General features: G+C 43.5%; 1 protein-coding gene across 1 annotated transcript; it reads left to right on the top strand.

Annotated features, from left to right (window-relative positions):
* Positions 1-3,200: 3,200 nt before the first annotated feature.
* On the top strand, positions 3,201-14,635 carry rhoq (ras homolog family member Q). Its single transcript, XM_048267456.1, has 5 exons — positions 3,201-3,719; positions 4,299-4,357; positions 12,118-12,282; positions 13,398-13,493; positions 14,281-14,635. Exons 1-5 carry the CDS (start codon positions 3,578-3,580, stop codon positions 14,434-14,436), a joined length of 618 nt encoding a protein of 205 aa, XP_048123413.1. The 5' UTR covers positions 3,201-3,577; the 3' UTR covers positions 14,437-14,635.
* Positions 14,636-14,807: the final 172 nt, after the last annotated feature.

Below are 14,807 nucleotides of genomic sequence, written 5' to 3'. Positions count from 1 at the left end.
CCATTAGACAAATCTATGTGCTTTAGTAAGGACAAAAGCATTTTAAAAGGAGTGATCTGTATCAACTGCTTTGTAAAGTGCCTTCCCACTATCAGTTCCCATCAGCTAAGGGGCACCTTGTGTCCTTTTTCAGCAAGATGTGAAGCCAGCACTGAAGTGAACAGATGTGCCCAGAGATGCCTTGCTGAGAGGAATCAGGATTCTGGCAGCAAGCGGGGAAACCTGTGAGAAGTGTGGATACAGACCTTCCAAGGTCATTAAGAGATGTCTCATACAGATTCTCTTGAAGCAAGAAGAACTTTGTGATAGAACTTCTGTGTCTAACCCCCAACTTATCAATCTGTCCCACTGCCAAAATGGTCTTTTAAAATACTTCACTGGGGATCAGTAGGGCCCAGCAGATGACACACCCTCCTGAGCAGGTACTGAGGGTGCCCCCTGGTGTGCAGTTGTAAGCATTACAGTTTATACTATTTCTTCAGCTAGGCACATTTAGACAGGATGGGGAAATCCCCTTCTGGATGTATCATGTCACCTTTTGGCAGTGGGCAGTCAGAGAACAGATACCAGTCTGGTTTTATGAGCCTTCCAACAATAAGTCTGTCCCAAAACCATCTGTTATTATTGTTATTACTGTTATTTTTCAGAAATGACAAAGACCCAAAACTAATCATGGGGAGAGGGTGCAGAAATGTTAATTTTCCAGAAGGGCCTCAACTGGGACAGTCAAAGGTGTGCAGTGGCCCTAGGTCAGCTAAGAAAACTAGGCCATGAGATTTGGACAGAATGGGGGTCATTTGAGAGACCTTACAAGAGAAAAGTTACAAAACATGTACTACCCTACATCTATACAATCTACACATCCCAGCTTTTACCATTTTAAATGGTGAATATTCAGGAAAGTCACCGATATTTCACAATGCTGTGTCACAGATCTCACTTCTAACACTAGATGGAACCAGAGTGCATTAGGTGTAAACCTGTTGTGGATTTGTGCATACATGCATGGCATACACTCATGGAGCTGCAGTGAATGAAACAAAAGAACGTCTATCGTGACTAATTTGAAGACGTATAGTCATGAGTCAGGTTGGAGTCAGATTGCTGTGCCAACATATTTAGGAGGTGCTGATTTACTGTTGTAATTAAAGCGCAATGGAAGCTTTAGAAGTTATCACCAACACAGAGGAGTGCATCTTTGTTTCAGTATCTTTTATCTGAGGCTGACCAAACATAATCTTTGTTAAGATGCGTATAATAATATTACATTTTATTCAAACAAAAATTATTGACATTAAAATAAACATAGATCCCTTACCCCCTCCGTAGCTAAATAAAAACCTGTTGAGAATATGTCTCAATATGTCTCTTTCTTTTGCATACTTAGCAGGCTAACAATAAAGGATCTGCAAGCTTAGTGGGCTTTTTACACTATGTCTAGGGAAAAAATGTCATTCCCAAGGCATGTGGGGAGTCTTGCTGTAATTCTAGTCTTATAGACCATGTCAGCCCACCAAGATAATAACCATCCAACTGCTCTAAATAAAACATCGCTAAAATTATCCTCAGACCACCAGCCGTCTGTGCCTCTGGGCTGCTGTGTTGAAATCACGAGCCCTTCATTTACAAGGACACACGGCAACTGCACCACCCTCCTGATACCCAGCTGCTGGTGTCATACTCATGCTGAAGCCCCTCTTGTCGATCCCACCCACATACAGTAACCTATCCCTCCGCAAATCTGCAAATGAAAACATTGAATCATCACTACAGCAAAAGGCACTGCACAATGCACACCCACTGATAGGAAACAATTGTGTAAGGAGTAGCCTGGAACCCTACATTGGATACCTCAGCTTAAATACCAACATGAATATCGTTAGTACTTGATAACCCTTGGCAGTTACCAAAGGAAAACCTGGTTAGGGTGGGGTAGCCCCTGTAATAGGCTACGCTTGTTTGGGCTAAGTTTAAGATGGGTGGGAATAATTCCCTTTGTCGCCTTCTTGGGGAGATAGTATTGGCATTAACATACCTCCTATTAGAAAAAAACAAATAGTAATACGGACAATAATTATTTGGACAACGGACGACGTGAATCCACCTGCTAAGGATCAAATATTGCCTCTGACAGTGGCATCAACCAAACCGTGAAAATACATCTTCCACACAGACTGCGGGTTCTTCTGCATCACCAACAGGATCGAAACTTTACAAAATACAGGTCTGATGAGTATGCCAATCGCGCCTACCCAAATAAAACGCACGCACGCACGCGCTCGTGCGCGCACGAAAGGTATGAGGTAATTGTTTAATCACATGACTTCTGCAGTGGCTGTCAAAAGTGATCCAGCAGCGCATCTTTGAGCAGCTCAGTTCGCTTCCAGCTGATTGGACCGCAGTCAGGTGTTAGGGACCATCATCAAAGTTCTCCTTCAAAAGAAATGTACAGGCTAAATTCTAGGGGGTCTGCACTTGCTAGACAAAAATCAGTAGGTGATAACAGAATGAAATACCATAATAACAGATGTGATCAAATTCTCTGGTAGATTACAGTGTAGTAATAATAACAGAATTAATTACTTTATGGTTAGGCCTATGTGTTGGCAGAATGTAGGTTTGTTTTTGCTGTTTCTGCAGGGCTGACTTAGAAGTGTGAGCATTTTGAAATAGGACAAAAAACGTAATTGATATTCTGTCAGCTTACTCTGTCGCTATTTCTACTCCTTTATTTATCCAATTTCAAATTATTGTAAAATCAGCAACACAAAGGCCTACACACACAAACAAGCAAGCTGTCTCAGCAACTCTGCCCATTGCATTATAGCTGGTATTCCTGTGGCATCATATCCAAGAGCAACAGAACAGGTTTGTCAAATTCCTGATTGAATGTCAATAGTTGTAACTGTTTTATTCACTTCATCATATTTCAATGGCCAAATAATGTTAGATGTATGTTAGGATAGCCCATTCGTATTTGCACAAACCTTTTCTAGTAACAATGGTTATTTGCTGTGATTAAAATTGCTGTCTAATTGTTAAAACGTGTGAAGTAAGCTATATTGCTCTTCAATCTGCTCCACTGCAGCAGAGGGGAATTCCCTGTGAAACAGGTTTATAGAACTTTTGACGTACTCCCTTGTTCGGAATGCCTACCCCGCCTCTGTTGCAAGTCAGCTCGTGCAGGCTCCGGAGACAGGGGACTAAGGGGAGGTGAGGCTGGGTGCAAGAGGGAGAGCGCCGAATGTGGGTCGCCAGAAAGTGCCGCTGGGCTGCAGACACTCCGAGTCGCACGGGGTGGCGGGGGGAATGACTTGAGCACTGGAGGTTCAGTGCGGACGCTCATCACCTGCCATATCGGACGTCTGAATTGCATTTGACTGACTTCGCACGGTCAAAGAAAAGCCACTCTGCCGAGTTTGAGAGTAGAGGAGTACAGAGGAGATGGCATTTGGACGCACATCATCCCCGCGGTGTGCACAGCAAGCGGGACGCTGGTGACAGTTCAAACGCAGAGGTTTCACCTCACAACAGCAGGAGGAATTCAGCCACTGAAGATGGTGATTCTGCGTGTGTCATGGCAAACGGAACTGGCACGATCATGTTGAAATGCGTGGTTGTCGGTGACGGTGCCGTTGGGAAAACTTGTCTGTTGATGAGTTATGCAAACGACGCTTTTCCCGAAGAGTATGTGCCCACTGTTTTTGATCATTACGCAGGTAAATCATGAAAGAGAAATTGTTGAAAAATTGGTGGTAATTAGATAAACTTTCATTGCTATCTATTTTAACTTGATGTTTTGCATCTTATGAAACATTTACCATTCATATTTGACTAAATACTAGCTTTGGGGATATTAATGATGATTATCACATCATATTGGTTATTAGAGCTGTACATGTCCGATTAGATTAACTGATCTTATGCATGTTGTTATTAAAACCACCTGTGAGCTTCAATAACAGCGACCCCCTCCTCCCTTGAAAAACTGTTTACAGGCAGGGGATGTTGACACTAATCAGTGTGCAAGTAGTAAATGTATGTTTATAACAATGAGGTAATTAATTTGCCTATGTGTGCAATAACACAAGTCTATGTGATGATGAGAGAAGTGTGCATGTGTGACATAAGGATGAATGGAATGGTGTGGGTGAGAGAAAGAGAGATGACCCCCAATTGTTGTGTTATGTATTGAATGTTGTTTTTACTATTGTGAATCTGTTTGAACAACTAGAATATATAGTGTGGGCATGCAGACAGGAATAAGTTGTTGAGAATTGTGTGTATGATTTTTCCAGTCAGTGTAAATGTTGGAGGAAAGCAGTACCTGCTCGGATTGTATGACACAGCTGGTCAGGTGAGTGGAGGCTAAAAAAACATTCAAACATTCTGAACTTGTTTATCTTACTGACATCATGTAATCATAGTACAATCATAGCACAACAACTTAAAACAAACTTCATTAATATTGCATAGTCTATATTCTGTACACACACACACACACTGAGGGCTCAAGGCCAGAGCTGTGGTAGTAAAGCCACAGTGTGTGTGGGGTGTGGTGGAGGACTTAGCCAGAGGGCTCAGCAGACATGTGGCTGCTTTTCCCCTTCCTGCTCTCCGCAGGGAGGCTGGCCAGATGCAGACGGCAGTCAAGATGTGGCCGGGATTTGATTTCAAAGAAGTTTTAGAGGCAAACACAAACACACACACACACAAGCACGTGCTATATGCTGTCGCCGCAGCTGGAGTGAGTTAAGGCTCCTGCCGCCTGCGATTGATCAGTGGATGCTGAAGGCCGCGTGCGGGTCAGAGAGAGTATGGCAGTAATAATGGCTGCACACTCAGAGGAACAAAGGATCCCTTTCAAATTTCCTCTCATCACGGACCCTTGCCAGCACATGTGGCTCCAAGTTATAAGAAGTGGGTCATAAGGCTTGGAGAGGGGGATGAAGGGGAGAGGAGGAGAGGGGGAGAGGAGGAGAGAGGGAGAGGAGGATGAAAGGGCAGAAAAAAGTGAGGGAGAAAAAGAGAGAGAGAGAGAGAGATGAAACTAGGAGTGATGGGAGTTAGTGCTGCTGAGGGTTGTGGCTGTGTGTGTGTGTGGGGGGTGTCTTCACCCATATGAACTCCACTGCACAGTCATACATTTGAACCACTCGAGCGTTACAGCCCTGGGTGTGACAAATAGTCCTACCCCAGTTACCCTCTCCCTCTCTCACATATCTACTGTGTGTAATTGTGGCAGAGGAGCTGGAATGAGACAGGATTGGGAAGAGGATGTGAGAAGAATGTACATGCATTTGTAAAGTTGGGGATTTTTGTGTGTGTGATGAGGGTGGGGGGGGGGGTTACTCTCAGATGATCTGACTATGCCTTGGAGCTTTCGTCTCCAGAGCCGCGCCAACGCGTCAGATTGGTCTCAGATCAAATCGTGGACTGGCTGCGTGATTGGTGCTGACGTGCTGAATGTGAGGAGGCAGCAGAAACTCACCTAGAGAAGCTAGCTTCACGCTGGAGCTCTGTCCCTTTCTGTCTTTCTCTTGTCGTTTCTCTTTCTTTTCTCGTTCTTCTTCTCTCTGTCTGACGTGTTTGTTTCGTTCACTACTTCCCTTTGTCTCAGAGAGACGTACTGTACACATGGGGCGTGGAGCTTTGAGAGGACGGAGTCTTGGCGGCTCCAGATGGGAGAAGCAGCTGCTGTTTGCACAACACAGAATAACACGAGAACCTCTTGGTTGAAAGCCACTAAAACACCACCCATGACCACCCACCGCCAAATCATTACCCTTCCACCCTGCAGAATATCACTTGGACAACGCCTTGCAGGGTGTGACTGTTTACTTAATGTCCATCCCTGAGGGTGATGCTATTTATCCAGTAATGAAAAAGTGATGTGTGTGTGTGCGTGTGTGTGTGTGTGTGTGTGTGTGTGTCACACTTTTAAGTCATGACAGATGAAAAGCATCTCCTCAAAGTAGCATGGCGAGTATCTCACACTCAGAGAGAGTTATCTGTGAGCCCTGTGGTCTTGTTTGTGCAAAACCGTGTTTTGAATAGTAAGTGCTTAGAGGTGAAACTTAGTGTGTAGGTATGTGGGGAGGGGTTTGATTCGCTGCACAGCACGCTGTAATTAATGTGCAGTGACTGAATAAACATGCCTATGAATTATTCTCTTTGGAGGACAACAGGAGGAGATCTAGCGCTGCCTTTCTCTCACCTCACCTCCCGTCTTTTATCTCTTATGTCTCTTTTCCTTCTTCTTCTCTGGTCTGGATGTGCCAGAGGAATAAAGTCTACTCCAACAGTGGAGTTTAGGATGTGTAAGGATTGGTGGCTCGATTGGAGGCTTGATTGGAGAGAAGTACTCAGTGGTGAATTGACCCATTTACAGCTCCACAGCAGACCGCAAAATCCAAAATCCACAGGAGCGCAGAGCTGACATCACACAAACAAACCACTCACACTCAAACACACTTTATATGCACAGGCACAGGCAAACCCACTCCCCAACACGCCACATACACACATGTGGACAGGAACATATATGTTTATAAAGAGAAAGGGGCACGGCCTTAATACCAGTCAAGTAGGGGAACCTAGAATATGGAACCTGGATTACAGGATTCTCTTAGTCTCCATTGCTGCAACACATTGGTCCTCTTGCAAAGGAAATGTAAACAAATTACGAACGTGGCTCACAAAAAAACAAGATATTGTCACATCTTGTTCTCTACACCCGTGAAGTTGTATTTAATATCGTGTCTTTACATTGCCTCTGTGTTATATAGGAAATACCACATTTCAATGTTACAATTCATTTCATCTGGTTTTGGTAATGTCACTAGCCCGGGTTAACACCAGACCCTTCTCAAATTTGCCGGAAGTTCGTCTGGGTTTTTTCCAGGCTATAATGTCACTGAAACAAAGAGGAAATAAAGTTTGACAGAGGCTTTATAGTACCTGTCAATTGTGCCTGTCATACTAATGTTAGTAGTAGCTGGAGTGAAATACTATTAATTAATTAGTAATTACTACTGTAAACAAAGTGAATTACTATCTGTCAGTCTACGAACAACTAAAAAGACAAGACTTCATATGCGATAGTCATTGCAGGCCAGTTATTTGCAGTAGCAGTGCTTTTGGCTTGTCCAGGTTCTTCACTGGAACAGCATCTGCAGCAACCAGTGCTCCTTTATCAAAAATCAATGGCAGCAGTGCCTGACTTGGCAGCATTTCTTTGCCATGCTCGATGTTGTACTCTATTTTATATTCTTCCACTACTGTGATAGAGACATCAGTCAGGTGTTTGATCCTATTCTACATCAGATGCTCCTGAGATGTCCAGAACAGATTAAATAACAACACACTCTGAGCATAAGCAGCATAAGCACATTGCATGCATGTGTGTGTATGTGTGTATGTGTGTGTGTGTGTGTGTGTTTTAGTACATACATGCCATGCACATATAAGCACATGGAACCACATGGCTGGTCTGAACAATTGGTGGTATTGTGCATGTGTGGGTGTAGTGGACCACTCGGTGCTGGGCTGCCTGTGTGGACACTCAGGCTTGGGGCTGGAGAGAGAGAGAGAGAGAGAGAGAGAGAGAGAAAGAGAGAGAACAGCAGGGGAGCCAGAAGAGGAGAGGGAGAGGGCAGCTCTTAATTCTCCAGCTCCACTCATCCAGCAGGAAGAGAAGGAGGGGCGCCATGCTCCCAGGTCCACTGCATTAGACTGGTGCCTGTTTGTTCCAGGCCATTTCCTCTCAGCTTTTAGAGCACCGAGAAGCCCTCACTCAGTCTCAATCTCTCTTTCACTCTGTCTGTCTATGTCTTTCACACTCTCTCACGCTTGCTTTCTCTCACAAATACACACACTAATACACACAGACACACATGTAAACAAACAGACACAGGTCAAGGTAATATTGGACAGTCACATAGCTGTTTTAGAGGAGATGTTGAGGGTTCCCCTTGGTTATGTATCTGAGTGTTTGAGTAGTAACACTTCCTGGGGTACCTTGACAATAGAGCAGTATTTCTCAGGGAGAAAACTCAGTTTTAATGGAACACAATGTAATTAACTAACTCCCTTACCACCACCACCACCACCACCACCATTACTACAAACACACACACACACACACTCAGATCCACACACAATTTTAACGAGAGGACACACAAATTCTTTGTTTGCTTAGGGTATTATAGCCCCGCCCGCCTGCATGTCAGCTCATTTTTCTCTAAGATACTAGTCTGGCTACCCTCAATGTACTAATGTTTCCCTCAGCTACCAGGATGGCGGGCCAATCAGGGACAAAAGGGAATAACGTTACAGTTTGTTCTGATATCGAAAGTGGCCGTAGTAGAGCTAGAGAAAGCAATACAATGGTCAAACATTAATAAATTGCTGCTGGACAAATTTGTATATTTACATGTATACAGCACAGGTGTAGGCTATATGTTGTTTCCTTATTGTGGGGTTATTTCATGAAATTACTTTTTCAACCCTGAAAACGTGTGTTTTTTGCCAACTTTCAAAGTACATAGTGGATTTATGTTCATGCTGGGTCCTTTAAAGGTATTTCATGTGGCATGCAATGCCGTAAGAGTACTTTGCACTACAAAGGGTATAGTGTCAAGGTCATATTTTAGGTCAAAGGTCACAAAAATGTCTCAAAATGCCTATCAATATTCTATGTGTAGAGTTCAGTGTAGAGAAATGTTCATTATGGGCCCTTTGATGGTCTTCCATGTGGTATGTCATGCCATGAGAATAGTTTGCATTATAAAATATCCTATTTCAAGGTCATATTAAAGGTCAAAGGTCACCCAAAATGCTCCAGAATTACATTCAATAAGAAACATTAAGCAGAGATCATTACAATGCACAATGTAAAACAAAGTTGACCTCTGTTGCAGGGTTGTATGTATCATCAAAGTCCTTTTAGGCAAGTCCCTCCACTCGGCGGCCATATTGCAACGCTTTTTGGGCACTCATTGGGCACCCTATTCAGCAGAAATGAGCTTGCACAAGGCTTCACAACACCAATCTTGCTCCAGCAGCGAGTTCACAACATATGATTGGCACAATGTCTTCACAACACACCATATGATTGGCTCAATGTATTCACATGTCGACGTTTTGCAGAGGAACGGATGGGAGATGTGTAGACACCAGGGTTACAAACTAACCCCATGCATTTCTATGGAGGATTTTTTGAGTGCTGTGTCTCCTCATTAGAAAGTCTCTGGTATCATCTGCTGTATTTACCTGCTATACTATCAGTAGATGCAGTGGTGGTCTCTATGGTTGCCTCCCCCATAGCTTCCTCGTATGTTGACCCAACCAATGCTGTATCAGCCCTCTTCTGTTCCTCTTCCTTGTTCTGCATGCTGCAGGGCCTTTTCCCTCGCATTCTTTCGTTCCATTGTTCGCTCCCACTTTCTATCAACCTGCTCCTCACAGTAACCTTTGCGGTCATTACGCATGGAATGCAAGAACTGCCATTCCTCATCCCCCATCTTGACCCCAAAAAGGTTATCTTGGGACCATTGTGCCGATTTGTTCTCACAAAAAATGTCAAACAGATTTTCCATATCCCCATTGTACTCCTTCATGTCAGTTTTCCATTTCTCACTTTGTTTGGACTGTGGCCAATTCATATTGGCGAGGAAGCGGGTATAACGATGCTTCCATATAGGCCACATCTTCAAGTTCCTTCTTGGATTTTGACCTTGTTCCATGAATACAAATCGCCATTGTTAATTTGTTCGTCAGTCAGTACTGGACATGCCAAACTTCAATTATGGTGAATGTGGGTTTTGTCACTGAATAAAAGCCACATCACATGAGACTGTTTTTTAGAAACAAAATATCTTAACTTGTATGACACTTACATTTTCTGCCAGTAGTGTGACACATTTCGACAAGAATCATGATGTGATAAAGTGTGGGAATGTTATTGATTTTTTGGGGAAAAAAGGCATTTCGGTGACCTTTCACCTACAATATGACCTTGACATTAGACTCTTCATTGTGCAAAGTACTCTTACGATATGACATGACACATGTGAGATCATTAAATGGTCCAACATAAAAATATTTATATGTTGTAATAGGCCAAAAGTGGAAAAGCTGTGAAATATGGCAAAAAACACACATTTTCAGGGTTAAAAAAGTAATTTTGGGGGGGGCTGGAAGAAAATTAAAAAAAAATTACACAGGAGTGCTTAAAACATCTTGTAGCATCAGGAAATCAGGGCTATTGTGGTATTTGGTATTAACCCCCTACTTATTGCCAGGGCAGTTCATTATCAGTTTGTAAATTTAGAGGCAAAGTAGGAAGTAACGAATCCCTGGTCAATGCAATTGGTCAGGATGGAGCAATTATTTTAAAGTTTAGGCAAAGTCTACACCTATTGCGATGCTACGATTGGAAACTTCCAACTGGAGCGATGCCAGACCCTCTTCTGGGTGTGGTGAGACCAGGCTAGGCATCATATGAGGCAGGTTTTCAAGGGAGTGAAACAATGATGCAACCCATCTAATATACCAGTATGACTTCCATACCCAAACCATCTAATATACCAGTATGACTTCCATACCCAAACCATCCTGCTGCACAAGGCTGCGCCTGTTTGTTATCCAGGGTAGAGCAGCACGCAGGCGCTGTATATCACCAGCTCGCCCATGAGATAGATGGAGAGATGGCAGGAGATGTGGGTGGGTGATCTGTTGCCTTATTCCAATTTCAGTTTGGCAGAGAGGGTGTAAATAATATCCCTCTCGCTCGGCAGAATGTTTTAACAGGCAGGGGGATATATTTATAACATCAGTGGCCACCGACATTAATACACACACATACACACACACACACACACACACACACACACACAAGCCCATACATATACGCCATACTAATGTATGTATGCATTCACACAATGCAGCAGTTTTAAAGTGGCTCTGTAGAGTATAGATTTGTTTCACACTGTTTTCTGAATTTCATTTGTGAAATCTTACAGTTCAGACTGGTACTGCAGTTTGTAGTTTCTTCTTGATATTGTACTGTATAGTTTCAGTTTGTTGCCTGAGTGTGTAGTTACCCTTACACTGAAGGTTACTCGGTGTCAAACTGTTCCTGTCATAGTTTGAGTCAGATTGCAAGTGTAATCCTAAGAGATTTAATTTGCAGCTGTTGTTGATGAGCTAGTTTTAGACAGCTGTTGCAGCATGTAGTTTCAGATTTCACTACTGTTGTAGTGCATAGTTTCAGACTGCTGTTTCAGTTAATACAAGTTTAAACTGGTGTGGTAGTTTATCATTTCAGATTACTGATGTTGTTTTTAAATTTCAAACAGACACTATGCTATTCTCAAACTGCTTACCAGGCCTGATGTCATAGAAGTTGTTTGCCCAGTCTTAGACCCTGTTAATACTTTAAAATGCATCTTGAGTGTTGGGATCACAAGTGGACAGTAAAAAGTCCACTTAGTAAAAATGTAAAAATGAAGTAAAAATGAAGCCGCATTAAACCGGTCACTCAAACCACTTCCTGAGATAGTTTGGGACGTATTTGCCCACATATCGTGAAGTATCTCCGACAAGGAAGTGATGTTGGCAGAAACAAAATCTGAAATCAAGTGGTTAGCTACATCTCAGGCAGTACACCTTTCTTTTACAACAGGAAGTAGGGTAGGTACCTGTCCTGAACAGGCGGACGGACAGACAGACATACACACTCACACAGCCCCAGAAATATCACTCACATGGCTATAGTGTAAATCCAGGCTTATCTGTTACAGAGGCTGAAGATCTTAGCCCTGAGCACACAGTCAAAAGCAGTGGAATAAAAACAAGCTATGATATGAGCTGTTCACATGGAAACCCAACTGAAAATACACAACAAACGCTCTAACTCACCTCAGACACTCAGAAATACGGTCACCTGACTGCTATTATTGGAAACAGCAACATGCCAAATCTGTGTAGCTTCTCCACTCATGTCTCTGATGTCAATACGTACTATACATGTGGTAATGCTGCCATATTCACCTCTGCTGTGATGTTTAACATGAACTAACTAAGTCACCCTTTTCCTGCTTTGCTACCTCACAGGAAGACTATGACAGGCTGCGGCCACTGTCCTACCCCATGACTGACGTCTTCCTCATCTGCTTCTCTGTGGTGAACCCTGCCAGCTTTCAGAACGTGCGGGAGGAGTGGGTGCCTGAGTTGCAGGAGTATGCCCCTAATGTGCCCTACCTGCTCATCGGAACCCAGGCGAGTACCTCTCTCCTTGGGGGGTCTGTCAGCATCTCAGTGCACTCTCCATCCTCTCAGCCATGTCTTACTCATCACTATCCACATCTACCTAAAAAACAGCACACATGGTTTTAGAATAGATTATCCCATCGCATTTAGATGCTCTCTCTCTCTCCTACATGTAGGATTGCTTTGCAGCTCTCACTTGATTGAGTCCACACAGTTCAGTCGCCTCATGCCCACCTTCACATCCCGTCTACCCTAGTGACTGCTCCAAGAAGTGCTAGGAGCAGACACCAACTTGACACTTGAAATCAAAGTTTTTACCATTGAGAACTTCAATAAAAAATGTTTCCATTCCAGAAAAAAAACATTATGTTAGTGGTCAAATGAATTCCTTGCCTGAGGAGCTGTGCTCCAGAAATCCCATGTCATAACCCATGCACCTGTACATCCTGGCAGTGTTTGTCATCCCCCTGCACGTCTGTCAGGGCATGTTTACTGCTGTGTCTGAGCCGCTCTTAATCACGACCAAGAGTGTGTGGAATACAAATGCTTAGCTGATCGATGAAAAGAGACTCTTGCCCGCTGTCCTGTGCAGCACCTTTCCCTTTTTCATCCCCTCACTCCTCTCCTCTACTGTCCTGGAAATTAGCATTAGCACGCTAAGATGAACTGTAATCAGATGGAGATCTGTGGCTACAGATGGGGTTCAATTTCCTACACAGGTAGTCGCTAGTCAGCTGGCCTCACTTTACTGCACAGCTGCTCTGGCTTTCAGCTGCCCTTCTGGGAAATGGAAAATCCAGTTGCCCTTTTAAACGACTTTTTACAGAAATGATCTGGCTAATGTGTTGAGATGTGGGAAATACAGTAGGAACAACTTTTCCGGAGGAACACCCTGATAAGGTTACCCCCACCCCCCAAACACACTTTCTGTCGAGGCAGCCAGCGGGGTGATTGAAGAGTGTTATTTTCCAGGAGCCAGACACAAGGTTTCTGGACGATGTATGTTCTGTAAACACCAAAATGTCAACTAAGCCAAATATATGGATACAGCAAGCATCTAGTCTGCCTTTGGAATGTTATATTTGTGAGGGCGTGTTGTTGAGGTTATTTATTGACCTTTTCAGATTGACCTGCGGGATGACCCAAAGACCATCGCCAAGTTGAACGATGTGAAGGAGAAGCCCATTCCAACAGAACAGGGACAAAAGCTGGCCAAGGAGGTGAGGGCAGAGACTGTCTTACACATACCTGAAGGGTCAAAATGTCAGTAAAGACACCCACATCATTACCTTGCATTCCATAGCAGCAGTGATGATACACATCTAAAACTAGTTCTGATCTGGTTCTGAAGTTGGGAAGTCCTAGTGAGTAGAAACAGAAGTGTCTTGAACAAGTCATGCTCAGTTCTTCTTTGAGATATGTAACCTTTCGTATATTTCAAAGGTGATCTAGTCCATATACATATACAGTACACATGGTTAATCATGGACTACTCATTTACAAATGCACTGGAAAATCATAAAATTACTGAAATCTAAACGTTTTTTTAAAAATATATCTCCATGAAGGGAATTATGGGTAGATTTTTCAGAATGTATAACAGGCATGAAGTAGATCTGTGACCTGCGTGTTGGCAATGTCCTGTCTGGTACCATGCTCATTAACTGAACCTCTAGCACTCGGCAGCATCCATTCCAATCTGAGAGATAATGCATGCATCCAAACACTACCACACAAGAGCATGGCTTCCTATGTTCCCTTTCCTATTTAGAAACGCTATAATTTATTACAACTATCACCCAAATGCAATATGTAAATATAATTTCACAAGGTGCATTAACATGTAGTAAAATTAGGTCACTTCATGCTATTTGCACCAGAGTATTAACTTGGCATTGCTGGGTACCCAATTCCCAGAGATAAGAGATTCTTAACACCAAGTGAATAAAAAAAGCATTTCGCAGCTGTAAGTATGAAGTGTGTGTGTGTGTGTGTGTGTCACTGCAGATTGGGGCCTGCTGTTACGTGGAGTGCTCCGCTCTTACACAGAAGGGTCTGAAGACGGTGTTCGACGAGGCCATCATCGCCATCCTGGCCCCAAAGAAGGGCGCCCTGAAAAGACGCCTGGGGCCCCGCTGCATCAACTGCTGCCTCATCACATGAGAGCAGCGCCCGGTCGCCAGCCCGACAGGAAAACAGCCCCTACAGGCATGACCGACTGACCAATGTGACTGTGTGCTAAATAAGCTAAAGAGAGACACAACAAAGACTTTTAAAAAAAAAAAAAAAAGAACAAGAGCATGATATTGCAACCAGAAGATGATATTGCAACCAGAAGATGATATTGCAATCAGAAGATGACTTGGGGGGGGGGGGGGGGGGAGAGAATATCAGAAAGGGAATGGTGGGGTTTTCGAGATCAGGGAGCAGGTTTAAGGGGGTAAACAACAGGTGCAGTGGGCACAATAAACAACACATTCAACTAGAACAAGAGGTGGGAGGAGCAGCGTCACAATGACAGAGCGCCAGATGTA

This window comes from Alosa alosa, chromosome 17, assembly GCF_017589495.1.
Source record: "Alosa alosa isolate M-15738 ecotype Scorff River chromosome 17, AALO_Geno_1.1, whole genome shotgun sequence".
NCBI lineage: Eukaryota > Metazoa > Chordata > Actinopteri > Clupeiformes > Clupeidae > Alosa > Alosa alosa.
Note: the sequence above shows the minus strand (reverse complement) of the source record. Positions and strands in the feature narration are given on the sequence as shown.